Genomic DNA, 27705 nt, shown 5'->3' on the forward strand with positions numbered 1-27705 from the left:
CGGGGGCACCCCCACACCGCGTCCTTGCGCCCGGGAAGTGGGGAGCTCGTCGTTTCTCCGTGGTTGTGGGAGTCACGGGGGACGTGGCCTTGGCTGCCTGCAAGCCAGCGTTTCCTTTTCTGCTCCGGGGTTTTGACCTTGGGCAAGTCATTTTATTGTGTCCTTTTGCCTCTTTCATTTGTAGCCTCTCTACCCTTTACCTGAATATTAAGAAAATTAAGGTGATGTGGGAAGGCCCTGAGCTTGTGGAGGATACGTTGAGATCTGAGCAAGCTATGTGAGGTGATGGAAGGGATTTAGGTAGGTGTTGAGTTCGTTCCCCTAACTTACTAGGTACTAGTCGTTTAAATCTCTTGGTGTTTGCCGTTCTTTTAAAGGTAAAATGGGAGTTGCTACTATTTACCAGTTCTAGAAACAGTTGTGCTTTACATCTTACATTGCACGCTATGGGTTTACAAAGCACTTCACATTAATTATGTAACCCGCATAGGACTCTTAAGGCATCATTGAGGGGGGTTATTGAACCTAAAGAAGTTAGTGATTTTGCCACAGAAGTCTAGGTAATGAAGCCCTGTGGCAGGAAGGATGGTAGTACTAGTCAGTGTCTGCCAGAGCCTGGCCTGTGCTAAAATAAATTAAGGAAGATAAAATGGAGAAAGTCCTCTGGTATGAGCCTATGAGAACAAGCCCATTTTACCATTGAGCAGATCGAACCGGGTTAACACGCTGAGTTATAAGGAGGCAGAACTAGGTCCAGGGTCAACTTGCCAAAGTGTTTGTTTCGTTGGGTATCTTGCCGCTTCAATAAAAAAAAAAAAAAAAGAGGAACCATAAAGTGCTTGGAAGGGCAGGAAGTTTCAGAACATGCCAAGCGTTCGTTCTGCTGCCGTTGGAGTCATTGCAGGTGGAAGTCGAGACATCTGGTAGTTTCACACTTTTTGCTGCTAGTGCCGCCCCCCCCACCCCCCGCTCCATTACAGATCACCACACCTTCTCTCTCCTTATGCCTCCAGTTTCCCTGTTTTTTAAAACAAAACTGGAACACGTGGATGCACAATCCAACAGAATATTTTAAATCCGAATGATGAGTTACTTACTTGGTGTCAAATTCAACTCTGCCTGACCTGTCCTCTTTAGAAACTTATTTGAGTCTGTAGCCCCCTTTAGATAACTAGATGATAGTGTCTGTGAATCTCTCCACGGCCCCTGTGATTTTCTGAAGCATAGCTGGAGCTAGCTGTTCTGGGTCTTGCTGATTTCCCAGTTGGGCTACCCATGTCTTTTGCGCAGACTTTTGGAGTTTGTGGTCTGGCCTTCACAGTCTCAGTTCACATGTGGTCACATTGGCATTATCATTTGCTACTCGGCTGTCTCCTTTCTGTTCTCTAATGTATTTTGTGGTTATGTAATATTCAGCTGTGGTCGTTGGTGTCATGATCATTTGACATGTTTTGTGATCTCTGAGAGTGTGAACACCAAACTATTGGTATTGGACTTAAAAGTCTAATTTCAAATTTGTCGCCATCATCTTTTCTCTGCTTATCATATCTTTCTATCCATCCTGGGCTGATTTTATTTGAAGACCGAGTTTGGTTCTGTCTTTGCCCTTCTGGCTGTAGAATCACCTACTTGGAAGCATTTCACAAAGCATCTCAAATCTATGTCTCCAACTGTCATTCACACGCCAGGAGCTTTACCTGGCATTTCACAGGTAACTTTAAAACAAAACCAACAACTGTTTTCAAAACTGAAAACTCGCATCCTCTTCTCAGTCCAGGAAAAAGTGATTAAAGCGAAAACACTATTTCTCCTTGACTCCTTAACATGGTAAAATGACGTTGTCATTTAAGTTCTAGTTGGAAATGTCATTTCTCTCTGCTCTGTCTCTTTCCTCTTTCTCTCCCAGTCTCGTCAGAAACGACTTGTTGATCTTCACATTCTCCTCTACCTATTTATGCCGCTGATGCTTTCAGGCCTTTACCAACTCTGGCTTCGCTTAGTAAAGCGACTTTCTGTCTTGTCTTTCTGACAGTCTTCACGTTTACCTATCTTCTTTCTACGCTACCTCCAGAGTTACTGTCCTGCCCTGTAAATTTGAGTGCGCATCGACCCTGCTTAAAAGCTGAATGATTCTCTGAATTGCCTAGCTGATAAATTCCAATTTCCTTAGCATTGTACTTAAGGACCTTTATAGTCCGTGCCTCCAAATTCCTTTTCCAGCTTTGTCCCCCATCTGTGAACCTCTTGTTCTAATGAAACCCAACTTTCCATCACGCCGACGCCGTGTTATTTCTCTGTGTTTTTGCACATGTTGTTTATTTTGCCATACTGAATCCTACTCATCTTTTGAGGCCAAACTCTTCCTGAAGCCATTTCCCTAACTCCGACTGCTCTTCTTTGCTGTCATGGCACATCATGTGTGCGTTTGTGTAGAACTTACATTGCCTTATGTACAGTAATTTGTGTTCATTTCGGTAGCTGCCTCATGGGCAGACTGTCTTACTTATTTTTGTATGTTCAGTGTCTGAAGTAGCATTCGACACCAGACATACCAAGAGAGGAAGCACTCATGGCGTTTATAATGAATCTTGGACATAGTAGTTAAAAGTGGTCGTGGAATGAATTGACAGTGGAAAAAGCCTTTCAAATCTATAAAAATATATTCTAGTTTCTAAATAATGATCTTTGTGTGTGTGTGTGTGTGTGTGTGTGTGCAAAAATATATTCTAGTTTATAAATAATGATCTTTGTGTGTGTGTGTGTGTGTGTTTTCCTCACCATTCCTCCATTTCCTTGCAAGAAGCATACATAGAGAAGCTCTCTCCATCCTAGTCTCCGTGTGAAGTGCACGTGTCTCCCAGGGAGGAGCAGGTGTTTGCAGGATGTGAGGAAACTGATGACAGTTGAGCATGGAGACTAGACTTTTGGGTTTATAGAGGTGTGGGCTGTGGCTCTGGGGAAGGACCTAGCTTTGCATGAAGAGCGAGTCCTCAGGAAGGAGCCAGCGCTGCATTTGTTTCTTTTAGAGCTAACGAAAACGAAATATTTTGAAGTTTTTGCTCTACGTTTTGAGTCTACAGTATTTAGTGATATTTTCCTTATAATTATGTTTTCCAAATACTTGTTTGTTATTAAATCTTTGGTTCTGACGATTCATGCTGATTTTGAAAAGCGACATAGAAATTAAACCCGAGGTTTTTAGAAGCTGCTTGAAATCCGTCTGGACACAAAAGGAAGAATGTTACAGCAGAAAGAACGCTGGGCTTGAGGAGTCAAAAGACCCACGTTCCGTCACCTGCAAGCTGTGTCGTGACTTCAAGCAAGTCTTCTCTGAGCCCCAGTTTAATCACGGCACGATCGTAGGATCACGCAAAGATCAAACGAGAATATGAAAAAGAACTTCAAAAGCTGTGAAGCATTTAGGAGCCCTGAGATCTTACAGGGTTTCAAAGCTAAGGAACAGAACCTGAACTTCTTTAGAGGGAAGCACTTTCGTTGAGCAGTTGTTCGTTTAATTGACAATTATTCATGGAGCCATGCTCAGTGGGTGCTGGGGCCCCGTGAGTTCCTCGCTCTTCCCTCCCGCCAGACAATAGAGTTTTTAGTCCAGGGGTGGAAGACACATCAGTACACACCTCAACAATTGTTAATCACGCAATAATAAAATATACTCCAGTAATAATAATTTGTATACGACGCTATTAAACACATCGTACAGATAGTTGTGACAAGTATCTCAGAGATGTACAGGGCAGTTTATAGCAGCAGGCAAGGTGCTTCCCATGCTGGAGTGAGGGAATGACACTGTTAACTGTGTCTAAACTGTACTCTTAGGTCTCACAGGTGGCGGCTTGACATGCGCAGTGCGGAATCCTTGTAATAATGATCACGCTGCGGTGCGTCTCCTGTCTCTGCAGACACGCCCGAGGGCAAGTGTCTCCTTGTCGATTTCGCAGAGTCCCTCAGAGGAAAGTGAGAGGCTTGTAAGGAACTGACAGATGACAGAGGTTAGGCGACTCAGTAAGGTGTCTAGATTAGCAGACTGCCCTCTGCGGTTCTCGTGGGCAGTCTGTCCAGCGGGTGCCTTGTACTAGCGTTACCTTAATTTTTTTTTTTTTTTAAATAATAGTCTTTTCCTCCAGGAATTGTAGGCAGCTATTATCTTCATCTTGTCTATTGCAGCCTGTAAGCTGTAAATTTTAGAGGACGTTTTGGTATAAGAATGACTAGTTAAAGGAAGTGGAAGAAAGGAACTACTTGGTATCAATTTCAAATGATCCTGGAACGGTTAGGGTAAGTTTGGCTGCAGTGAGAGATGCAAACATTTAATGCCTTCACAGCCAGAGCTCATTTCTTAATGCTATAACAGGCTGAGGTGGGTCCAGGTTGCTGCAGTGTGTGTATGGGGGGAGGCGGGGTGGGGTACGGTTCTTTAAAGCCGTAATCCAAAGACCCAGGCTGCTGGAGGCACTGCCTTTTTGAACGAGTATCTTCTAAGGCTGCTCTGGAGAATCTGCTTCCCCGTTCCCTGGAAGCGGAGCAGAGAGTGGAGTGCGCATGAGAGGTTTCTATGGGCCAGGCCTGGAAGAGGCACACGGCCCCTTTATTCATTCACATTCCCTGGGCTAGAGCTCGGTCAAGGTGACTTCCTGCCGCAAGCAGGACGGGGAGATGGATCCTAGCTGTGTGTGAGGGAGAAGAGGAACTAGTCTTTGCCACAACCCAAAGCACTCCGTTTCCCTTTCCGTGGCTTGTTTTGTAAATCGTTTTGCAATAAGGATTAAAATGTGAAGCCAGGCGTATTAACACAGAATCGAGGAATCAGCCGCTGACTGCTCATTCGACAAGTATCGGAGTATCTGTTATTTGCAAAGTAACGTGCTAAGTACTGTGAGGAATAAGATGATGAGACGTGGTGCATCTTTTAGGGGCTTGCGGTCTAGAGGTTTAGTAGTAACTGTATTTCAGAGGAGACTGCTCCTAGTCTCATCAGTGGGCCTGACTGGGCGGGAGTGGGGCTGGGATGGGACAGCAGCATCAAGGTGAAGGAGGTGACGATGGGTAAAGGGCCAGACTCCAGGTAATCACCACTTTGAAGTCAGACAGACTGGGAAGCAGCAGTCTGAGCTGGGGCATCTAGAAGCGGGGGCCACGGGAGTGGGGGTCAGAGAGACGTCATGCTATAAGAAAGCCATCGCGGGAAATGCGGTGTGGAGGAGGGTGCAATGATTCTGTTCGACGAAACGATTGTCACAGTCTCAGTGCTTTTCGTGTCCTAACACCTGAGGGATAGGACACATTTCTGTCAGTCGCTGTGGCAGAGTCTCCAGGAGGGGTTCAGATACCCACTTACGTATGGAGGGCACGCAGTTTGGCCTTACAGAGTTGGGAAAGTCCACGAGAGATTCCGTCTTGCTCCTGGGCACGTTCATCACCGAGCGCTGGCTTCGCTCCTTGAAGAGTCGTGAGCAGCTGCTCAGAGTCAGCGCCCTGTCAGAGGTGTGCAGCGTGCAGTCCCCATGTACGGGAGCAGCGCCATGCGGAGTGGGACTCGGCAGGCAGAGGGGGCATTCGAGCATCTTTCTTTGGATAAAGTTATTTTTGAACTGCTGGTTTAAAAGTATATTAATAAGAATAGAAGGGCGGTTAGATTTTTAGTATAGTTTTAAAAATAATTTTGCAAGAATATCAATCCTATTAAAAGGAACGTAATGTACCTTTTAGGAGACGCTCAGAATGGTGTTGTCGACATGTAATTCTTCTGACATTTCAGCTGACAGCTTCAGTGTGGGTGTCACAAAGTACTTCCATGTCAATTGAACCTCATTCTGTGAATTTGGTGTGGCGGGTTATTATAATCCCTGTTTTTAATGATAAGGGAGTCAGACTTTTAGTGATTAATGCACCGCCCAAGAGGAGGAGGCCTTGTGACTCCATATCGGAATAGCCACGCAGCCTTTTAGTTCAGTCATTTGTTTAACTCCTGAGGTGGACACGGGGCTCCTGGCGTCCAGTTCAGTGACTCGCAGCCCTTCACCTCTCAGAGATGGGAGGGGCAGATGAAACACAGTCTAGTTTTCCTGACATCTGTCCAGCGGAGGTCCAACTAGTAATTTTTGCTATGTAAATACAATGAAAGTGTTAGCTCTGCATCCCCGAGAAGCAGTCATGGCCCAGGGGATGCAGATGACACCATCCAAATGGACAGCGGAGCCAGCTGTGTTAGCACCCAGAAGCCAGACTGGCCAGTCTAGGCGCCCCTGCCCCTAGCTGTTAACCTTAGCTGTGCCCCGATGGCTTTGTGCCAGAATACACTGGAACACCCCAGCATTCTGGAAGCAGGACACTGTTCCTCCACCCACTCCCCTTACCTCTTTCTTTTGCTCCCGTGCCTCTGTTAGAATTCTGCACACATTTAGCCTTTTAACAAGCGCTTAAGATTCAGACATATCTTACAAAAATGAATACATAAATAAAAGGTAATACAGATTACCTATTTTTCCAAAACAGTCTCTGAGTATTTTTGATGCTCTCTTGTCCGTCCGCGGTGACACTTTTAAGGTGGTCTGCCCTTGCCAGGTGCCTCACGAAAGCGGTGTGACAGCAGATCCTAGTGGTTCGGGGCTCGGGTTCCCCCCAGCCTTACCACTGTGACCTTGCTGTCTCCTCCTCCACTCTTTCTGAATTTGCTGAACCCGTGCTGCATGCTCCATGCAGGGGACGCAGAATACGTCCTTACCTTGGAGCGTGGTTTGACTCTTAGGCGTGTGAGTAAGACATGACTTCTTAGTTGGTGGTGGTTGTCAGTGCCTCTTTATTTTTACTGTGGCGTCATTATTGTACTTAGTTGGCTGAAGAATGCTGGGATATAGTCATTTTTACAAACTTTTTACAGAAAAAGTTGCATTATGTATGTTTGAATACCTCTTCTGTACAAATCTGCTGTCAGCCTCTGTCTTGTATATTTCCAAAAAGCTGAATTTGGGGGGATAGTACAGATGGGGTAGGTATCTAAACACTTGAGACAGAATTCTAGGTACACTTGTTGCTATAATATGTTGCTAAGAGAGGATACTAAATTTGCTCTAAAGATCCTTAAAAGTGGATTCGATTCTCTTCTACTTAGGAGCCTTGCTCCCAGCCCGTGCCCAGTACTGAGATCCACTGGGGACTTAGAGGCGTGCAGTGTGGTCTTTAGGAATTATGGTGGTTTCATTATTAGTCACTGCGTTCTGCTTCTGAAACTTGAAGAAGCTGGTACAAGGGATGATGAATGAGTTTGTATTTAAATATAAACTCTTACATATTAGTGGTTATTATGGGAGCATAAATGTCCTGGCTAACGTCAGAGAAACGATGCCAGACCTCAATTTATCCCTCTTATTGAATGAGTATTTCATGACCAGGGCTTCTAGAGAGTATAATAAAGCAAGTCTTTTTAGGATCTTATTTTAGGAGTCCTTCTTAAATTCTAAGGAAGAAATGCTAAGAAACTATGAAACGACTAGAAGTTAGTGGGAATATAGGGAAAAAGGAAGGGGCTGGCTGGGGTGGTCCATTCCTGAAAATTAAGTATAATTTGCCAGCTAGCTTGAAGAGTTGGTGCTAACTAACAAATGTCCCGTTTCTTTTGCCTATTGGTACAAAACAGTGAGACGGTTTAAACGGAAGCATCTTACAGCCATCGACTGCCAGCATTTGGCTCGGAGTCACTTGGCCGCGACCCAGCCCTTCAGTCAAAGATGGACAAACAGAGACCCAAACCACGGTCTCTACCCTAGACCCAGAACAAAAAGAGGGATTAGAGGTATGTCTTCCAAAAAAGTACCTTGCATTTCGAATCTGTATGTAGCGTGTGTGGCCTTAGACTGTCTCCCAGTGTTTGTAAGTATTGCTGCTGTGATTTTGTAATCCTGTTGCAACAGTTTGACACTTTTTTCATTATCTGAGGGTTTTCCATGAAAATTCCATGCTATTATAATGGTCGGTACAAGCCCCAGGAAAACATGACCGAATGAATGCCGTCAGCCTGCTTAATTATAACGTGGGAGAAAACACGGACCGATGTCACCGCCGTTCCCATCGGGAGCCGCTGTGATCTCCTACTCTGCAGTCGTCCTCTTTGTCCAGTTGTCACTGATCATTTTTCTCCAGACCGTGTCCTCACCCAGCGGCTTCATGGTAGACTCCACCCTCTGCGGCCTCGGACCCGGGCTGCTGCAGTAATTCCTCTCCTTGCCTTCAGATGTTATTCAACTCATTTGGGACGTACATCATCATGTTAATGTTCTCGAGAACCATTTCCTGTCGAATCAGGGCCGCTATGAAGAACCTACAGTGCCGTGTCTCCCTGTCACTGTTGTGACTCCAGCTCAAACCTGCCCTCACCCGATGTTCGTTATCTGTTACATGCAGGCTGTTTTCGTGGCATTTCGGTTTTCTTATGACCAATCTACATGCCCCTTATGTCAGTAGCTGTTAGTGTGATCCAGATCGCCTTACTTCCCTTCGACGCATCTAATTTCAGAATCCAACTCACATCTTATCTAGTTTTCTTTAAATATTGTAAATGTGTTTATCATTTTTTGGAACTGCCATAACCAATTTATGGGGCAGTTTTAAACTATATTTTATTTCATGTATATGAGTCCACTTCTCTGTGCTGTGAGTTTTTTACTGACAAGGACTTTGTCAGTACCTGTGTTTTTCAGTGGGGCATGTAGTAGTCTCTCCAGAGACACCGCTATGATTATTCCGCAATTAGAAAATATCAGAATTTAACGCAGGTCTGTTGACCGCAGAACTCTGGGTTTCCGTCAAACTGCCCAGAAGCAGTTATGTTTTTTTTCTTTTTCAAACACAAAAAATATATGTATTAAAGTCTTTAAATTCTATTAAAAGCTAACCCTAGTTTTGTTCTATTCTCTCATTTTCCAAAGTGAGAATTCTGGCTACGGTCATTTCAGGAAGGAACCATGGGTTTTGTTGTATGTCGATAAGGCATTTAAATATGTCATTGGCATTTTACAATAATTTATAGGAGTTTAAAATGCAGTGGTGATATGCGAAATCACCATTTGATTCCCCTAAGCTCCAATAAAGTCTGTGAGGTCAGGGAGTATGTATATCGGTTTTTACTTTATTTTTGTCTCAGAATCAGCGGTGCTTATTAGTAAATGCCTGCTGAATAAATGTGTAGACTAGATTAGGTTCCACTCTAATAATGTGAAGAGAATTCTGACTCCTTCCTTTTTGAAATAAATTAAGCTTCACGGGAGGAAAAGAAAATGAAAAGTTTTTAACTGTCACATGGTGAGAGTGGTTTCACTGAATCCTGATAACCTAAAGCCTTTTCCTTTCTACTTAAGCAAACTTAGATGTTTTTATTATTGTAAGAGCAAGGCAGGAGGCGTGGAGGTGTGAATGAGCAGTCGTTTGCTTTTCGTCCTTCTCTTCACGTATTCGGTGTGTCTATGTCACAGAATGTAACATGGACCTCACACCATCTGAAGACTGGTCTCTGTCTCTTTCCAGATGTGTGTCTGACTATATGAAGAACCAACTACGAATGTGTTTTTGGATTAAGCTCTTTATAAAATCATTTGGCCAATCACTATATCCTTGTCTCTCTCCCCTGTCGGTATAGGTAATTGAAACTTAGTTTGTCTCGTCTGGGCCAACAATAGTTCAGCAGTCGTGATCCCTTTTTCATTCGTTCTGTTTGGGTTCTCTGCACAGGTCAAGGATGGCAGAGATACAGCACTGAGCTCCTCCCAGCTGGTCAGCAGCGATGCACCAATGACATGGCCAAGAGCAATTCTGTGGGCCAAGACAGCTCTAAGGACTCCGAGGACGAAATGACCTTTGCTGCAGAAAGCGGCTGTGCCCTGCCTCAGGACGGCGATAGGGAAGCAAGACGGGGTTCGCCAGGCTCCGCTCTGCCTGCAAGGAAGCGTTCCTGGTCCTTCGAGGGCGAGAGCAGCCAAGCGACAGGGACCAGTCAGGGGGACGGGGTTTGTAAGAAAACCCCACGGCACCGGTCGTCCCTGTCCTACGCAAAGCCCAGGGACGCCAGGCAAGGAGCAGGGGACTCTCTGTCATGGCTCTCCGCAGAGTCTGAAGAATCTAGCCAGGAGATGGAGGATGCGGGCCCCGACCTCATCCCCGACTCCTACTTTGGGCTGCTCGGGACCCTGCCCTGCCAGGAGCCCCAGAGCCACATCTGTAGCCTGCCCAGCGAAGTCCTGAGGCACATCTTTGCTTTCCTCCCCGTGGAAGACCTCTGCTGGAACCTGAGCCTGGTGTGCCACCTGTGGCGGGAGATCATTCGCGACCCCCTGGTGCGTAGGGCGCTGCAGTTCTGTGGCTTTGTCTCTGAAAGTACACGGATTGGTTTCAACGCACACTTCTGATTGCAGCGTGTCCTCGGAAACGGCGGTTTCCATCTGCCTCCAGAGTAACATCCAGGCTCCCTGGGGGCGTAGGAGGCCCTCCCTTTGTCCCACCTGTCACCCCAGCCTCGCTGCTCGCTTCTCAGCACATGCCCGTGTCCTGCCCACAGCACACGGCTTGCTGCATCTCCGCCCCAGACTGCATCCCGCTTGCCCCGTGTGGGCCTGACCACCCCACCCACACCCCCACGCAAAGGGCCCCTCAGATCTCCGTTGACATCTTCCTTCTTCAGGGTCTCACTCTGCTTCCCATTCCATCTTCCTGAAATTACTCCCTCTCTCTTCCTTATGCCGCTTACAGGAATTTTCACCTCTGTTGCAAGTTTATCATGTTCTGTATTGTGGCTTAGAGGGCCTTCCTCCCTCTTTAAATCGTCGGCTCATCGACAGCAGGCCGGTCGCTCCGTAAATGTTTTGCATTCTCCGTCGTGCCTCGCGCGCGGTATTTTGCACCTGGCAGCGCTGTGTCGGAGTACCTTTTGAGGTCGATGCAGTGGGCAGCCGATGCTCTCAGAAAAGAGTTCCCCATGTGGCCGCTGGCCGTATCACTGCCCCAGCTCCCTTTTCTTCCCTTTGATGTTAATTACACTTCTTCCCACCCCAGCTTCAGGTCCTCAGGTAGACCTGAGGACCCGGGAAATGTTTTGCTTGTCTTAGGTATTCCTTAGACCAGCCACTGGGAGTAAATCAGAGATGCAAAGATTAACTCTCCCTTCAGTTACATTAAAGGTTAAAAACTCAGGGATGGAGTGAGTGCAAGATGGATAGGTATATCAAGACGTAGTACATTTTTCTTCTAAGCGCAAAAGACTTCGGAAGAAATTTGACATCACTCTCGCTTCGTTCTTTGGCCGCTTTCTGAGAAGTGTCTTTCTGCCTTTAGATGTGAACTCTGGTTTGGGTCGTAGTATTTCTGCCCACTAAATTGAGATCTCTCTGATGTGGACTGAATAGTCGTCGCTGAGAGCTTTCTCAGTTCTGCTTGAGAAGACTTGGGGAGAGATAGTCCAGCTTACACTCACCTCTCAAAATGTTAGAATAACGCTACTTCTGTCCTCACTGGCAATGACACGAGGTGTTTATTTTCAGTAACCTATTACCGCTCTCATTTTCTTCCCATTTCTTATGGTGTCTCTTTTCTGACTTGGGTCTAAGTTTATGTTGGCCTCGTAGAATAAGTTTGGGGGTGTTCCCTCCTCTTCAGTTTTTTGAAGAATCTGAGAAGGATTGATATTCTTCTTTAAATGCTCAGTAGAATTCTCCAGGGAAGCCATCTGGTCCTGAGTTCGTTTTTGTTGGGAAGTTTTTGATGACTGATTCAATCTTCGTACTCATTGGTCTGTTCAGATCTTTTATTTCTTCATGATTCACTGTTGGTAGGTTCTGTGTTTCTAGGAATTTATCAATTTCTTCTGGCTTATCCAGTTTGTTGATGCACAGTTGTTCACATGCTCTTAAAATCTTTTTTATTTCTGTGACGTCAATTGTAACATCCCTTCTTTCATTTCTCATTTGTTATTGAAATCTTTTTTTCTTAATATGGCTAAGGATTATAAATTTTGTTGATCTTAAAAAAAACAACTCTTAGTTTCACTGATTTTGAAAATTTCTTCTAGTCTCTTTTATTTATCTCTGCTCTAGTCTGTTACGTTCTTCTTTCTGCTGGCTCTGGGTTAGTTTGTTCCTCTTTTTCTCGTTCCTTTAGGTGTAAAGTTGGGTTGTGGATATGTGATCTTTTTGATGGAAGCATTTATAGCTCTGCACTTCTCTCTCAGAAACACTTTCACTGTATTCCATGTTTTGGTGTGCTGTGTTTTTGTTTTCACGTGTCTTAAGGTCTTTTCTAATTTCTTCGTGACTTCTTTTTTGACTCATTGATTGTTTGAAGAGTGTGTTGTTGAATTTCCATGTGCTTGCGGGTTTTCTGGTGTTCTTTCTGCTACTGATTTCTAGTTTCATTCCACAAGGATTGAAAAAGCTACTTTCCATAATTTCAATTTTTTAAAACTTTGTTAAGACCTGTTTTATAGCCTAGCATGTGCTCTATTTCGGAAAGTGTTCCACGTGCACTTGAGAAGACTGTATACTCTGCGGTTGTTGGGCGGAGTGTTCCGTATGTATCTGTTAGGTTCAGTTGACCTAGTGTCGGTCAAGTGCTTTGTTTCTGGTCGTTCTCTCCTTTCTTGAACGTGGAGTCGTGAAGTCTCCTATACTGTCATCCGTTGCTCCCTTCTATTCTGCCAGTGTTTGCTTCCTAGATTTAGGAATTCTGTTATCGGTACATAAATATTTATAATTGTTCCATCTTCTTGGCGAATTGACCTCTTTCTAATTATATAATCTCCTTCTTTACCTCTGATAATTTTTGACTTACAGTCTATTTTGTCCGATATTAGCACAGCCACACCTTTCATATTCTTTAATCCTCATAGGAACTCAGCCATGGTGCCCTGATGTTTCACACAGAGAAATGAAGCACTAGCTTTCCCCAGATTCTATAATAAGCTAGTGTCAAAACCAAGACCCAATTCTAGTGTCCAACCCACATTTGTGTAACACGTCCACCTCATTCACCCAGCTTTTGCGTTGTGAGCTATAATTGCTTAAGTTGGCGGAAGGTTATCTGTATGTTTGTGACCTAATGTGCTCTCTAGTAGCCACTGCCCACATGTTATTTTGGGTTTTTTGAACCGTGTAGTTCATCCCTTGGAAGAAGCTGTATCATCAGTACCTGATGAATGAGGAGCAGGCTGTCAGCAAGGTGGATGGCATCCTGCTGAGCTACGGCATAGAGAAGGACTCCGACCTGTGCGTGCTGAACCTCATCCGGTGAGTCGCTTCTCTCCCGCCAGGGAGATGGTCTCCCTGTCCTCTCTGGTGCATGACCACGTGCGATCGATTGTCTTCCTCACGGACACTGCCCTGCATGTCTTCCAGCTACGTAGCCACCACCAAATGCTCCCCGAGCGTGGACCCTGGGCAGGCACTGTGGAGCCTGAGGGATCACCTCCTCCTTCCTGAGGCAGAGGCCTGCGTGCGGCAGCACCTGCCTGACCTCTACGTGGCTGCCGCGGTACGTGAAGAGGCCGTGGGGACTTCCTGGGTCAGGCGACACCTTTTCTCATGGGAAGAAAGTGTGTTTGGTGCTTTAAGTGCAGTCGAAGGTTGTTTTAGATTTACTTTTGAAATCTTTGTTTAATCTCTGTTTTAAAGCCAAATCTTGTCATTCGTCCCATTAGAGACATAGAGGGCCATATTGGTTTAGATTCCTAAATTCAGAGGGGTCTTAGAAAGCATGGAGTCCGTTTCCCGTTCCGCTGAGGAATCTTCAACAGCAGGGGGCCCCCTCTCGCCTCTGAACACTGCGGTTCATGAGGACTTCTTCACGAGGCAGCCCGTGCCCTTGGCAACAGCACAGAGTGCATGAGGGCCAGAGAGCCGGCAGGTCCTGTGCAGAGGCGCAGTGCTTAACGCAAACAAGAAGCCGTCCTGTCTCCTGACCTGCAGCCCCTCATTCAGATCGGGGACTTTTGGATTTTATTGTGGAAGCCTCGTGCAACCTCAGCCTGTGTTCTGGAGCCCGTAGAGGGCGAATCACTTTCCGTCTTTGGTGAAGTGATTGTCGATGATGGCGGAGTGAGTTTTCTTTCACAGGATGGTTGCAGTGAGAGGTGCATGGACCTTCCCTTTCCGGTAGTGCTTTTTTTTGGGGGGAATGTGTTTTTTAACAGGGAGACTTATAGTAGAATGAAGACTGATACGGCTGTGTGTATGTCACTGTTTCCATGTCAGTGAACATCTTACATGTTGCTAAGTGGCGCCTACCGTGTTCGTAATAATAAATTTTCGATAACTTATTTCATATTTAACTTAACGTGTAGTAATTATTAAATAATAATAAAGCGAGCAGTAAATTCACATCTTAATGCCAGAGAATCGCCACTCTTGACCAGCCTCCCCTCCGCCACCGAAGGCTGCTACCTTCTTTGTGTCCCGTCTTTTGTGCCTCCCTGGTGGGCAGACTCCCATTTAATAGGGATCCTATTGTGACCGCTGAGCATCTGCGGCCCCGGGCGCTCTCACCTGGCCTGGAGAGGAGGGCGGGGTGTGAGAGGACCATCTTCATGCAGCACTCTGTATTAAATGCTTTTATAAACGTTGCTGAATTAAGGAAAGCTAAGAACGCAAGTCCAGAAGTGATTAGAAGGGAGGAATCCAGGGCAAAAGAAAAGGTTCCCGTTTCCCAAATGTCACTTGGACAGTTCTCACTCAGTTCAGACCACCTGCAGGTGGCGCCTGACCCACAGTTTCTTCACGGATTGTCTGATGTGATTTTTCTTAACTGTGCCCTGTGTTTTGGGGTCTTTTCTCCCTCCAGGGCGTCAACGTGTGGGCTTTGGTAGCAGCCATTGTCCTCCTGTCCAGCAGCGTGAGTGACATCCAGCAGCTACTCTTCTGCCTCCGCAGACCTAGCTCCACTGTGACCGTGCCGGACGCCACGGAGACCCTGTACTGCATCGCCGTGCTTCTCTACGCCATGCGGGAGAAGGGCATCAACATCAGCAACCGGTAAAGCGGCGGGAGGGAGAGCAGAGACACTGGTCGGGTGTGGAGCGTCCCAGGCCTGCGACAGGGCCCAGCCCTGCCGCCCGCCTGCGTCAACACCGGGCGAGCTGCGAAACTCCACTCTGCAAATAGAACGCGCTCCGCAGCCGTCACGTTAACCACCGAGGCCCTTCCCTCGAGGCCGTGGGAGCCCGAGGAAGTCCCCTCGCTGAAGGATTTCTTTATCCATACGTGGCTGCGTTTTCCAGGAAAACATTAAGGTCTGGTTCCTCTGTCTCTCACCTTTTTGGGTTAAGCTGTGAGAATCGTGGTTCTTGTCCGTCTGTCATCTTAGTGTGACAAGGGCTGTAGCACGTGGGTTGCTCGTTCGCGGTGACCGCGTGCTTTCGCTCGGCCGCAGACACGCACAGGCCGCTTTGGGGAGGATGTGTGCATTCGGCACGTTCTGGGCACCTGTCACGCGTCAGGGCAGTTTCCAGGCGCTCGCGGCGCCGCTGCGAAGGAGGCGGGCGACACTTCTGTCCGTGTGGGCTGCGTGCGCGAGTGCAGGGCAGCGGGTACTATGTGAGCAGGTGCGTCGAACCCGCGGCCCCCAACCTCGGTGGCACCAGGGCCCATGCTCCCCTAAGAATCTAATGCCTGATGATCTGAAGTGGGGCCGAGGCGGTGATGCTGACGCTGGGGAGCTGGCTGTTTTAAGGTTTGTGGGGAGAGCATTTTAGCAGGAGTACCTCATTTAAGGGCCCAAGGATGGGAATGAGTTTCGTACGTGCAGGGAACGGAAGGTGTCTAGTGGCAAGGACGTAGTGACGGTGAGGGAGGCCAGCATCCGATGATGAGAGGGCCTCAGTGACCGGATGAAGGGAGGTGCCGTAGGCCACGGAAGAAGTCAGAATGAAATCCAGGCTGTGAAGGGCAGCGGGCTGGAGGCCCCGGCCCCCGACCGGGGATGGGCAGCCGGGTGATGCGGCAGCCCTGGGGAGGCAGGCCCCGGAGCATTTCCTTCCCTGGGATGAGTGAGCCCCAGGAGGAGCATGGCTGGTGGCAGCAGGTGAACTGTGGCCCGTCATCTCTGGTGAGCATTTCTTCTCCAGAAACGTGCAAGTATTTGCTGTGTCTCCGAGATACGTTTCGATTCACTATCCGTTGTGTCCGTGGTATCCCACTCCGTGGCGGGGAGGCTCAGGGGAAGGAGCTTTATGACATTCAGAAAAGACAGATACGCAGATGCCGAGTGAAGTCCTCCGTGCAGGTGTGAGCCTGCAAGTTGTCTGCATGTTGACACGGACATAGACGAGAAGTGGGAGGTGTGCTACGCTGCGCGTTTTCGTGTTTGTATATTTTTTCCTGCTTTACCTGGGAGACAGTGTGACTGGAGATAGGAGTGTTATGTTATTAAAGGTATTTGTTGCATCAGAAAGATCGACGCTTGGAGCTCACCTCTTCTCACTCTGCGGATGGGCCAGGGCACGAAACAGTGGGCGATTGGCGTTGGGGGAGATGAGTTTGGCTTCAGTGCGCACACGGAGCAGCCTGGAGTGGCTTGCGATGGGCTGTTCGGCCACGTCCAGGCATCTGTTGAATGTGCTGTGTCGTCTTCAGCCCCTCTCGGTGACTGGGAGGCTGTTTCGTTTTCACGTCCTTGGTAATCGTATCTTGTTACCCACATAGCACCCTTCCTTTGGGACCTTAAAAGACAGAATGTTCTTCATGCTTCTAAACCAGTATCACCTCACAAGAGGCGGGAAGCAGAGCAGCGGAGGCTCAGAAAGATAAAATGACCCCAAGTTAATGCTGAACGAGGAGCAGCATCTACATTCGCTTTCGTGATTATTCGTCTCGTGAGGTGACAGCTAGGTCCCCGTTCCCCAGAAAGCATGACCTGGGCTCCCTCCTTTTGCTCTTCACACGCTGCAGACAGGCATCTCTCTCAGAGGGCTTTGGTCAGCTCGGAATTCTTTTCTTCCCGTTTTTCATAAAATGGTGGTAGGTGTTTTCTTTTTAGAAATGCTAAGGAGTCTAAATACATCTAAGGAAAAATGAGGTACCGATTGTGACTTAATTCGAAAATCTCTCCATCTGCTTTTTCCTCGTTAGGATTCACTACAACATTTTCTACTGCCTGTATCTTCAGGAGAATTCATGTACTCAGGCCACCGGGGTCAGAGAGGAGCCGACGGTCTGGCCTGGGTACGTGTGTGGATGAGTGTGCGTACGTGTGTGTGTGCACGTGTGCATGTGTGTGTGTCTTCCATTCTTGACTGTTTCTCATACTTAAGGAAGAGACGTGTTTTGTTTTAACAACTTCAGTGAGGTATAATTTGTGTTACATAAAATTCACCCTTTTTCATTGTATAATTCATTGATTTTTAGTAAATTTACTGAGCGTGCAACCATTATTATAATTTAGTTTCAGAACATTTTTATTACCCCAAAGGGAGGCCCCTCTTTTTGGTTAAATTTCATTCCTCTGGTTTGTCTGTTTGGTTTTTGATGGTCTGTCACCTGGTCTTTTCAATTCTTTTGTATTTTTTTAATTTTTTTTTCTGTAACGATTATAGCAAGAAAACAACCATCCAGCTTACACATGAACAACAGCTGATTCTGAGCCATAAGATGGAACCTCTCCAGGTGGTAAAAATCATGGCATTTGCAGGTAAGGGGGGCCTCGCCAGCAACAGAACAGAGTCGGGTTCATACCCCTTGTCACTACATCCCCTTCCCCTGCTACCTGCTAAGGTATTTTTACCGTGATCCGTTACCAAACTACTGCAGTGCAATGGACTGAGAAGCAGTTGCCAAGTAATACTTGCATTTTCTTACCACTCCAGGGGGCATGCATGCTGGAGTTCCTGGTGGAACACACCAGTAGCTCTTAGGAATTAGTTTGTGGGGTGGATACCACGGGACCCACCCAGCCTCATTTACCTTCACACATGCTAAGGCCCTGATTGATGGCTTATGGCCTGGCAGGTCACGCTAGTCTCCTGCTCATATTTCTGCCGGGTGAGGTCTGGGAGGCCCTTCACCCATTTTGGTCTAACCTCTGTTCCTCAGTATACTGGCTACTAGTCTCCTGCCTCAGTCAGCTAGTTATCCTCACAATCTCCTAAGGCACTTGTTTATTATTTTTTTCTGAACCTTTGCTCGTACCATTTTCTATGCCTGGAATTTCTTCCCACTTCTTTTCTGCCTAATTAGCCAAACTAAAAACAACAACCATTTCTTAAATCCTGCCATGTGCCAATCCTGACAAGATTCTGTAAGGTCGGTTGATTATCTCTGTTTTATGGATAAAGATTTGAAGCTCAGCGAAATTTAAATGACTCATCCCAGGTTTAATAAGCAAATCAGAGATGGAGGTAGAATGCAAAGCTGGATCCGTTTCTCTCCAAAAACATGCCTTTCTCCCTCCCCACTCCTTCTGCCGTTCCTCCCCCTCCGTCTCTTTCTTTGCCCCGCTCTGTTGACGCCCATCATTTCTGTTTCTTCTTGGGGCTTCTTTAGTCATTTGAGTCCTGTTTGATCTCTGAACTCTTACCTGTAACCAAGCATCCACGTTAGCTACTTGGTGCCCGATGATGTAGTAAGAACAGCCAACATACACGTTGTATAAGAACTTCCGCACCGTGTCACTGATCTTGAAAACAGCTCCGTAAGGGTGGGCAAGGGGAACGATTTTCCTTCTTTGACAGGTGAGATTTTTTTTGTTTCCAGATCCATATTATTTCACTCTCCTGTGTTACCATTATACTCATTGTGTTCTAATTGTTTTAGCTGCGTTGGTATTTTATTTCCAACTAGATTCTAACGTAGGAGTCTAGCTTTGTGTCTTTTAACATACTCATACTCCCAGTGCATAGCATGCAGCCGAGTGCGTGGCAGGTGCTCAGGAAGTGTTTGCTAAATGACAGACAGTGGACTAGCCGAGCGCCATAGTGAGTGGCGGAGCTGTAGGGCAGACAGGAGAGTTGGGAGAGAATCTCATTTGGGAGCTCTTGCCGCCAAACATCCATGGCTCCTAGGCCAGAAGTAGCTACCACTTTATGAGTTCTTCTGGGTCCCTTGACGATTGTCTTGATCCTGCAAGACTCTACAAGGTCAGTGTTACAACCACTCATGGCCCAGGAACAAACTGGAATTTGTCAAGGTCAAGTGGCTTGCCCTTTGCTACTTGGCTCGACCCCAGCAGAGCCCGATCCCAGCGCAGGTTAATCTGGCCTGGAATCTGCTGCTCTTTTCACTACACCACTGTTAGTTTTTGTCAGTATCGAAAAAACTTGTCACTGTCTGGTCTCAAGCAAGAGGCGAGCTAAGCGTGGGTAAGACCCGATTAGAGCATCCTTTGGAACAGTTTTTCCTGGTCAGAGGGTCACCTCCTTTCCTCTTGGCTTCCCCAGGCACCGGGAAGACCTCTACCCTGGTCAAGTACGCTGAGAAGTGGTCTGGGAGCAGGTTTCTGTATGTGACATTCAATAAGAGCATCGCAAAGCAGGCCGAGCTAGTCTTCCCCAGCAATGTCATCTGCAAAACCTTTCATTCCATGGCCTATGGACACGTCGGGCGGAAGTGAGCATTGCGTTGCCACCGTCGTCGTTATGTCTGGTTACTGTTTTTTTTGTGTGTGTGTCGCGGTCATCATGATCACATGTGAACTTACACCACAACAACACTAAGGAAATGTAATGCTTTTATCTCCATTTGCAGGCAGGAAACATAAAGGTAGACTTAGTGACATGCACTTTTACCCCATAACATTACATCATTTATAAGTAACGGTATCTCGTTGGAGGGGGTGTTCTCGTTTCTCTGGAACCAGGCACAGGAAGGAAATCAGGATGACTCGTTCGGAGTTCAGGACATGGGCAATCTGATCGATGAGGTTTAGGCTTTCCTTGAAGGGGGGCGAGAGGCAGGAGACTAAGCTGAGGTGCACCTGGCTCAGGTCTCCTGGCGCCTCTGAACCAGCGTTCCCTTGGACGTGAAGGCTCCCAGGACATTCAAGTCCCCCCCGCCCCGGGGCCTCTTGGAGTCTGGTCCGTACCTGGAATGGTAGCTCTGCCACGAGCCTCTCTGTCTCCTGGATTAGTGTACGTGAGCTCCTGGAAGCCTCGTGGAGCCATTGCAAGTCACACACGGACCTGGCTCAACTTCTCCGGCTTTCTTTTCTTTTTTTTTTTAACCTCACCCGTATATGACAGAGAGTGACCTTGTGTCATTGGAGAGAAGGGGGTTGGGAATGGGGAGCACTTAATTGGCGTTGCCAGTAAAGCCACACACTGTTCCTTTGGGATATGCACTACAGGTACCAGTCAAAGAAGAAATTGAATCTCTTCAAGTTGACACCCTTCATGGTAAACTCTGTCCTCGCCGAAGGGAAAGGTGGATTCATAAGGGCCAAGCTAGTGTGTAAGACTTTAGAAAACTTCTTCGCCTCGGCTGACGAAGAGCTGACTATTGATCACGTGCCTATTTGGTGTAAGAACAGCCAAGGACAGAGGGTCATGGTTGAACAGAGTGAAAAACTGGTGAGTATCTAAATATCTTTAGTGCTGGGGATCTGGGGGTGAAGGAGAGGCAGGGACATAGTAAAATATTATATGTGTCTTCCATTTCTGAGAAGTGCTGGCAGAAATCAAAGGCGATGGGGGTGACTAGGCCCGTCGTGATAGCTGCGGATAGGGAAGTGTTTTCTGTGAAGGGCACGCAGACGGCCCCCCAGCCTCCACACCGGCCCCCCAGCGAGCACATGAGGCACCCAGCCAGGGCTTAGCAAAGCGTGTCGCTGGGGCCGCTGGGCGAGTCTAAAGATCGGGGGTCTCGTTTCTAACTTCGACCAGGGTTTTGCAATCGCTCGCCTTTCTCTTTATGAATTTACCTGTCAGTCATAAATGTAGAGAGGTAATCCAGCCTTTTCTGGTCCGTCAGACGTTGTGCTCTCTGGGCAGTGTTCTGTCACTCGGCTGAGTAGGGCCCCAGCTGTCACTTACCTTCACACTCGATGTTATTTAAAGGCAGTCGCGGAGGCAGGAGAAGCTTAAGGAAGTGACTGTCGTTCACTGAGCCGTGGTGGTGCCCTCGGCTCACCTCGGCTTCCTTTGTCCATGGAAACGAAAGTGTGATTTCTGGGTGTTGTCTTTCCGGGTTTTGAACTACGAGTTACCGATTACTTATTTTCTAGAACAGCGTCCTCGAAGCAAGCCGACTCTGGGACAACATGCGGAAACTGGGGGAATGCAAAGAAGAGGCCTACCAGATGACTCATGACGGTGCGTAACTTCCCCGAGCTCGACGTCTGTTAACGTAACTGCTTCAGTCACAAGTTCTGACTCTCGCTGCTCCCTCCTTTTAGGCTATTTGAAACTCTGGCAGCTGAGCAAGCCTTTGCTCGCCTCTTTCGACGCCATCTTTGTGGACGAGGCGCAGGACTGTACCCCAGGTGATAAGCTATCTAGGACATCTCAAATACATAGAAACAGTATCACTGCTATGTACGAGGACGTATGTGTGTTATAAGCTTCGTTATATTCTTCTTTGTCACGAATGAGAGGAGCAGGTGACATTTGGTCATTCCGAAATCCTTTCTTATTTGACTTTGCATTTCAGTAGTGATAACTACTCCCCCTCCCCCATGCAAAGCAGATTAATTTTCCTATAAATGTTCTGCTTCAGTTATTTTTAAAATGTTGACTAAGCGTAGGTCATCACATGACAGGGATCTAGACCTGCTGGGTGGAGAAAGGTACTCAATTTAGACTGAACAGTCTGTGTTGTATATTTTTCAGGTGGTTAATAGAAAATAGACGGCATGACTTTGTAGGACATTTGGGAGCCTTGAGTTATAATATTAGAAAAGACAATTTGCCTTTGTGGTTTCTTATACAATAATTTGCCCAGGACTAAAAATAGTCTACATTCCCAGGATTAGAAACTGTTTTTTTTGTCCACTATTGGATTGAGTGTACCTATCCTGCAGGAAAAGATAGCTTGTTGTCCAGTGTGCTCTGGCTTGATTTCGTGAACGCATCTTCATCCCTTTCTGTCTGAAGCATGGTTTCTTTGCGATGCGGTTGGCATTCTTTCGGCTCGCTTACTTGGCCCGTTGTTGGTTGCAGCGATCATGAACATAGTTCTGTCTCAGCCGTGTGGGAAGATCTTCGTGGGGGACCCACACCAGCAGATCTACACCTTCCGTGGTGCAGTCAACGCGCTGTTTACAGTCCCACACACCCACGTCTTCTATCTCACGCAGGTAAGAGCTCTTTGCATCCGAGTCCCCAGAGGCACTGAGCAAGCCCCGTGGTTCCCTACCCTCGATTCTCAGTGATGACTGTGCCAGGCCCTGTGCATGGTTCTGTGTCAGGCTCGCAGTAGGTAGCCAACCCTCACTTGTAAGTGGCGATTCTGAGGGGATCCACCAAGTCAGGACGCCCTTCTGCATTGCTGCTGCAGGGCGGTGGTGGGTACAGCTGCTGGTGGCAAGGCGCCAGCGCCAGACAGGACGGCTGGTCGTCGAGTTCCTTATTGTCCCGCCCACGAAGCAAGGCGCCAGCACCAGACAGGACGGCTGGTCGTCGAGTTCCTTATTGTAGCACTCACGGAGGTTAAAGACAAAGACACGGGAAGAAGACAGAACAGTTCACTCAGGAATGTACTTGACAGCAGAAATGATCAGTTGTTAACTGCTGTCCCTGGAGTTCGTCTCTTTAACACTCCGGGCGATGAAACGGGAAGTAGCAGTGAGCTACTCTGCATGGCGAAGCACGTCGGCTGTCTGATGAAGAGAGCTTTTGTAACTGAGCTGTGAGCTACACTGTCACCGTTTTGTGCGGGGTCATTTGTCCTTGAAAGCACGGTTGGTAGACCAACTCCGGTTATTCAGACTTGGGTTTCAGGCATATTTCCAAAAACAAATGACACGACATGTAACTTTAAGGAAAGCAACTGACCAGTGTTCGTTGCCAGAGATAAAATTCTTCAAGTGAAGTCAAAATTTTGGGAAGCTTTCGTCTGCCACTGGGAGTGTCACAAAGACGCTCACGGTGTCCTCGATCGTCCAAAAGGGCCATTGGAACCCTCCTCCCCTTTTCAGCACACATAAGTAAGCCTGAGTTTTCTTTATACACTTCGGCCGAAACAACACATTGCCGCAGATTGAATGCAGACAGCACTGAAAATTCAGCTGTCCTTAATCAGTCTGGGCATTTTAAAGAGATTTGCAAACATGTAAAACAGTGCCACTCTCTTGCTAAATTTGTTTTAGAAAATACAGTTTTAAAAATATGTCGTTAATGTCATTATGTAATGAACTTACTGTTATTTTTAAATGAATTAAAGTTTCTAATGTGGGAAATAGAGATGGCTGTAACTTCGGGACCTCAGCAGTTTTTAAAAGTGTGAAGAGTCACGAGATCAAGAGGTGCGAGAAGCACTTTGAAGAAAGTCACTTCCAGGCAGAGGACGTGAGATGTGCCAGCTGTTAGGTGTAATCTGAACTCCTCCGCTGTGTTCTAGAAAGTCCTGTAGACTACTCTGTGGCTTTATTCCCCTGAGGTCCTGTTGTGTGCTGTAGTGATCTGGAGTTTCGTCTGCTCAAGTAATTTTTTTAGTTTCAGATTTACAGAAAAATCGAGAAAATAGTACAGAAAGTTCACACAAACTGTGCCTTTCGTCTCCCTTATTATTAATATTAATGCAAAGTGTTTGCCACTTTTAATGAACCGTGTATGACACATTATTATAAAGCCCATAGTTCATTCAAGTTTCCTTGGTTTTTACCTAATGTCTTTTTCCGTGGCAGCATCTTATTAGGATTACCATATATGTAGTTGTCACACCTTGTTAGGTCCCCATCGGATGCGACAGTTTCTCAGACGTGCCTTGTTTCTGATGACCTCGACAGTTTAGAAGGGTGCTGGTGAGGCGTTTTGTAGAGCGCCCCTGTACTGGAATTCGTTTGATGTTTTTCTCACGATCAGACTAATCTCGTGGGTTTGGGGGAGGGAGATCTCAGAAGAAAACTTGTTGTTTTCATCACAGCATGGAGGGCACCTGATCTATGGCCATTGACGCTGACCTTGATCATCTAGCTGGGGTAGTGCTTGCCGAGTTCCTCCACTGTGACGTTACCCCCCATTTTACACGGTATACGGTGGAAGGAAGTCTATGCTCGGCCCTCGCTCAAGGGCTAGGTGTTAGAGCGCCCATATAAATTATTTGGAGTTCTTCTGCAAGAGAAGAACTTATTTATTCAGTCATTTATTTATATCACAGATATTCATTTTATAATTTGGGTTGTGGTTCACCCAGAATAATTCTATAGCGACAGAGTACTAAAAGTCTCGTCGAAAGTCTTGTTTTTCTTAGGCTGCATTATGGTGTTCACCAAAGCATGTAATACTTTCTTACCTTTAGATAGAAAGGCATGGAAAAGCCAGCACATACCATGAGTTTGGGGGAGAATGATGCCTTTCCAGCTGCAGTGGGCAAGGAAGTAGGGTGTCGAGCTGAGCATCTTACTTCTTTTTAAGAGTAGAAGGGGAGGGGACCGTTTGGCCCCATGCCAAGGCAGGGAGCGTGCGGGAAACGTGCTGGAAACGCTTGTTCTTGTGGCCGGTTACGGGGGCCAGTGGTTTCAAACTCACGCTGGAGGAGTCTAAGGGGCAAGCGGAGCAACGCTCCCTGCCCTCCCTCGTCCTCGTTAGGTTCGATGTGGAAAGCAGCGTAGGTTCGCTTAGAGGAAAGTTTGCTGTTGGTTTTGAGAAGAAAGGGAAATAGGCTGTCACGGCTGTGAGGAATCTTGAAAATGGACGCATCACTTTTTCTTCGTGTGTTGCTCTTCCTTTTTGTAGTCAGGGCATGGTCGGAGGAGAGCGTGTGGCTCATCGGACAGCCGTAGGGGGGCGTTTGGCAGTACGAGGAGATGCAGGGGGACGGGGCGGGTGGGGACGGACCAGGTGGGTGAGGCATGACGCTTGCGTTTCAGAGCCGACTTGGCAGCAGTGGTAAGAAAAATAGTATAGAAATCATGGTGGGTGAGTTGTCAACATTTGGATTTCGGGGCAAGGGGTAAAGAAAAATGGGTAACTCTAAGGCTTCAAGGTAGAAAATGCTATTCTGAAAACTTAGATGTAAAGTCGGCGGCCTTCGGTGGCAGGCTCCCATGCAGTCCAGGGGGGTTTACAAGGCGATTTTCGGGTGCCTTTTCCAGGGACGGCAAGTTGGGGACCGTCACTTGGGCCTGGCAAGGCCAGGATGCAGCACTGGTGGAGGGGCTCACATGCTCAGGGAGCATCATTAATTCCTCTCATCTTACTGTTTTCCAACAGAGTTTTAGATTCGGTGTGGAAATCGCGTACGTGGGAGCTACTATCTTGGACGTCTGCAAGAGAGTAAGGAAGAAGACTTTGGTTGGAGGAAACCATCAGAGTAAGGCTTTCAGTTACTCCGTTACAAAAATTAGTTTTCCTCTTTATTTGGATTTGCCGTAGACTTTGTGCTCTCTCCCAAAAGGTGGCATTCGAGGTGACACAAAGGGGCAGGTGGCCCTCTTGTCCCGGACCAATGCCAATGTGTTCGACGAGGCCGTACGGGTGACCGATGGAGAGGTGCCTGCGAGGATACATTTGATTGGGGTAAGAGTAAATTTCTGTTGACTTCGCGTGCTGAGATGTCGCAGACAGGCTTAGCCGGTTAGAGCGTTCGGTTTAGTTAGGGTTATATCATGCCAGCAAGCACTTGGGTTTTTGACAGTTTTCACCATCTGTGCCCCGACTGGCCTTTTTCTCCCTGGCCGTTCTGATTAAGCCAGCCAGACGTTTCTGTGGAGTCAGCCCCAATGCAGACCGAGGACCTTTTCTTCTACTCTTAAAAAAAAGTAAGCGCCCTTCTCCCCTTTGACTGTGCAAATGAGGCCGCTGGCTCTCGACGAGCTCCGGTATGTGTCGTTCATGCGTGCAAGCACAAGAGAGGTGACAGCACAGCGGGACCACGCCCGTGGTCACAGTGTGAACACCTGGGTTCTGGCTCTGGCTCTGTCACTAACTGTGTGGCTCGCAGCAAGTCACAACCACCGTGTGCCTCGTTCTCTCCATCTCTAAGATGAAAACTTTGCCTTTCCTTTACCTGTCTCACGGGGACTTGTGGCATGTGTATGGCATTTTTAACCCTTTGGAGCAGTTATATGACTAGAAGACATGCACTCGTTTATTTATGAAAAAATGTTTTTGAGGGCCTACTATGTGTAGGCACTCGGTATGTATATTGAGTGAATCATGATTAAGTGATGTTCTGACTTTTCTTTTTTATTTATAAAGATTGTGTAACCTGTAATAACTATATAGTGCCAGGTGAGTACGAGACTAATCAGACGCGATCACGTCAAATTATATAAATGTCTAAACACTATGCTATTTACCTGAAACTCATATAAAGTAACATTAAATGTCAACTGTAATCAAAAATAAATAAATTTTTAAAAGATTATATAACCGAGTTATAGGAAAAGAATTCAGCCTTCATCACAGTCTTCCGTATGTTCACGTCCGTGTCCTTGTAGATGTATACTTCCACGTAATTGCAGTTATGGTGTACGTGAAAAGGTATACTCAACACGTAAGCATATCTTTCATGTTGCGACTTTAATGAGGATCATGTCAAATTATATAAATGTCTAAACACTATGCTATATACCTGAAACTCATATAAAATAATATTAAATGTCAACTGTAATCAAAAGTAAATAGATTTTTAAAAGATTATATAACCAAGTTATAGGAAAAGAATTCAGCCTTCATCACAGTCTTCCGTATGTTCACGTCCGTGTCCTTGTAGATGTATACTTCCACGTAATTGCAGTTATGGTGTACGTGAAAAGGTATACTCAACACGTAAGCATATCTTTCATGTTGCGACTTTAATGACTTTATAACATTCCCTCCAGTGGATGTAGCATAACTTAGCCATTCTCGTTATTGTAAGGAAAAAGTGCTTTCGCAGTATCGTCCGTAAGTTGCTCTCTTCCCCTCTGTGTCTTCTCCTCCCCCGTGGCATCATTACCCGCGACTGCATCTGGTTTCCAGTCGCAGAGTATATTCTCTTAATCTGCTCCTTGTTTTATGTCGATGTGTTTTGTGTCCCTTCCCAAAATGACAGTACATCCTCGGAGTGTGGAGCCCTCGTCCCGTGCCGCCTCTGTGCCGGGGCCTGCTACTGAGCGAGTGTGGGGCCCCTTGCTCCTAGTGGAACTGGGCTGAACTGTGACCTAGTCAGGCCCTTTCCTCTAGGAGGTAACCTTCTAAGACAGGAGTCCCTAGCCCCTGGCCTGCAGACCAGTACCGGTCAGTGGCCTGTGAGGAACCAGGCCGCATAGCGGGAGGTGAGCGGCAGAGGAGCGAGCGAAGCTCCGTCTGCATCTGCAGCCGCTCCCCAGCGCCAGATCATCAAGCACTAGATGCTCATGGGAGCACCAGGCCCTGGTGGGAAAAGGTTGGGGACCGCTGTTTAAAACATGCAATAAGCTGGGCCTGTAGGCATTCTCTAGTTCTCCCCTCAAAAGAAACGATGGCAAGATTCCTCACTCCACACTTTGTGTTCAGGTGTCACTTTATTCTTCATTGCAACCTTTTATATTTTTGGAAGGTAGATGATTTAAATTGCTCCTTTGTGACAGGAAAGCAAAGTGCAGGTA

The 27705-nt window shown here is 47.0% G+C and overlaps 1 protein-coding gene across 2 annotated transcripts in view; it reads left to right on the forward strand.

Annotated features, from left to right (window-relative positions):
* The first annotated feature begins 52 nt into the window (after positions 1-52).
* FBH1 (F-box DNA helicase 1) overlaps positions 53-27705 on the forward strand; it is a 38089-nt gene continuing 10436 nt past the window's right edge. The window contains exons 1-15 of one of the 2 annotated variants that reach the window (XM_006906947.3): positions 53-300; positions 7652-7807; positions 9739-10340; positions 13150-13280; positions 13389-13524; positions 14830-15020; positions 17115-17207; positions 17579-17673; positions 19418-19586; positions 20323-20545; positions 21199-21286; positions 21370-21456; positions 22133-22269; positions 25346-25445; positions 25530-25651. In XM_006906947.3, coding sequence (XP_006907009.1) covers positions 9804-10340; positions 13150-13280; positions 13389-13524; positions 14830-15020; positions 17115-17207; positions 17579-17673; positions 19418-19586; positions 20323-20545; positions 21199-21286; positions 21370-21456; positions 22133-22269; positions 25346-25445; positions 25530-25651 — 2109 coding nt within the window. In that variant the 5' untranslated portion in view covers positions 53-300; positions 7652-7807; positions 9739-9803. The remainder of the gene's footprint in view (positions 301-7651; positions 7808-9738; positions 10341-13149; positions 13281-13388; positions 13525-14829; positions 15021-17114; positions 17208-17578; positions 17674-19417; positions 19587-20322; positions 20546-21198; positions 21287-21369; positions 21457-22132; positions 22270-25345; positions 25446-25529; positions 25652-27705) is intronic. The other variant, XR_001516434.2, reaches the window with a different exon arrangement.

The sequence above is a fragment of the Pteropus alecto genome, unplaced genomic scaffold (genome assembly GCF_000325575.1).
Source record: "Pteropus alecto unplaced genomic scaffold, ASM32557v1 scaffold11, whole genome shotgun sequence".
NCBI classification, from domain to species: Eukaryota; Metazoa; Chordata; class Mammalia; order Chiroptera; family Pteropodidae; genus Pteropus; species Pteropus alecto.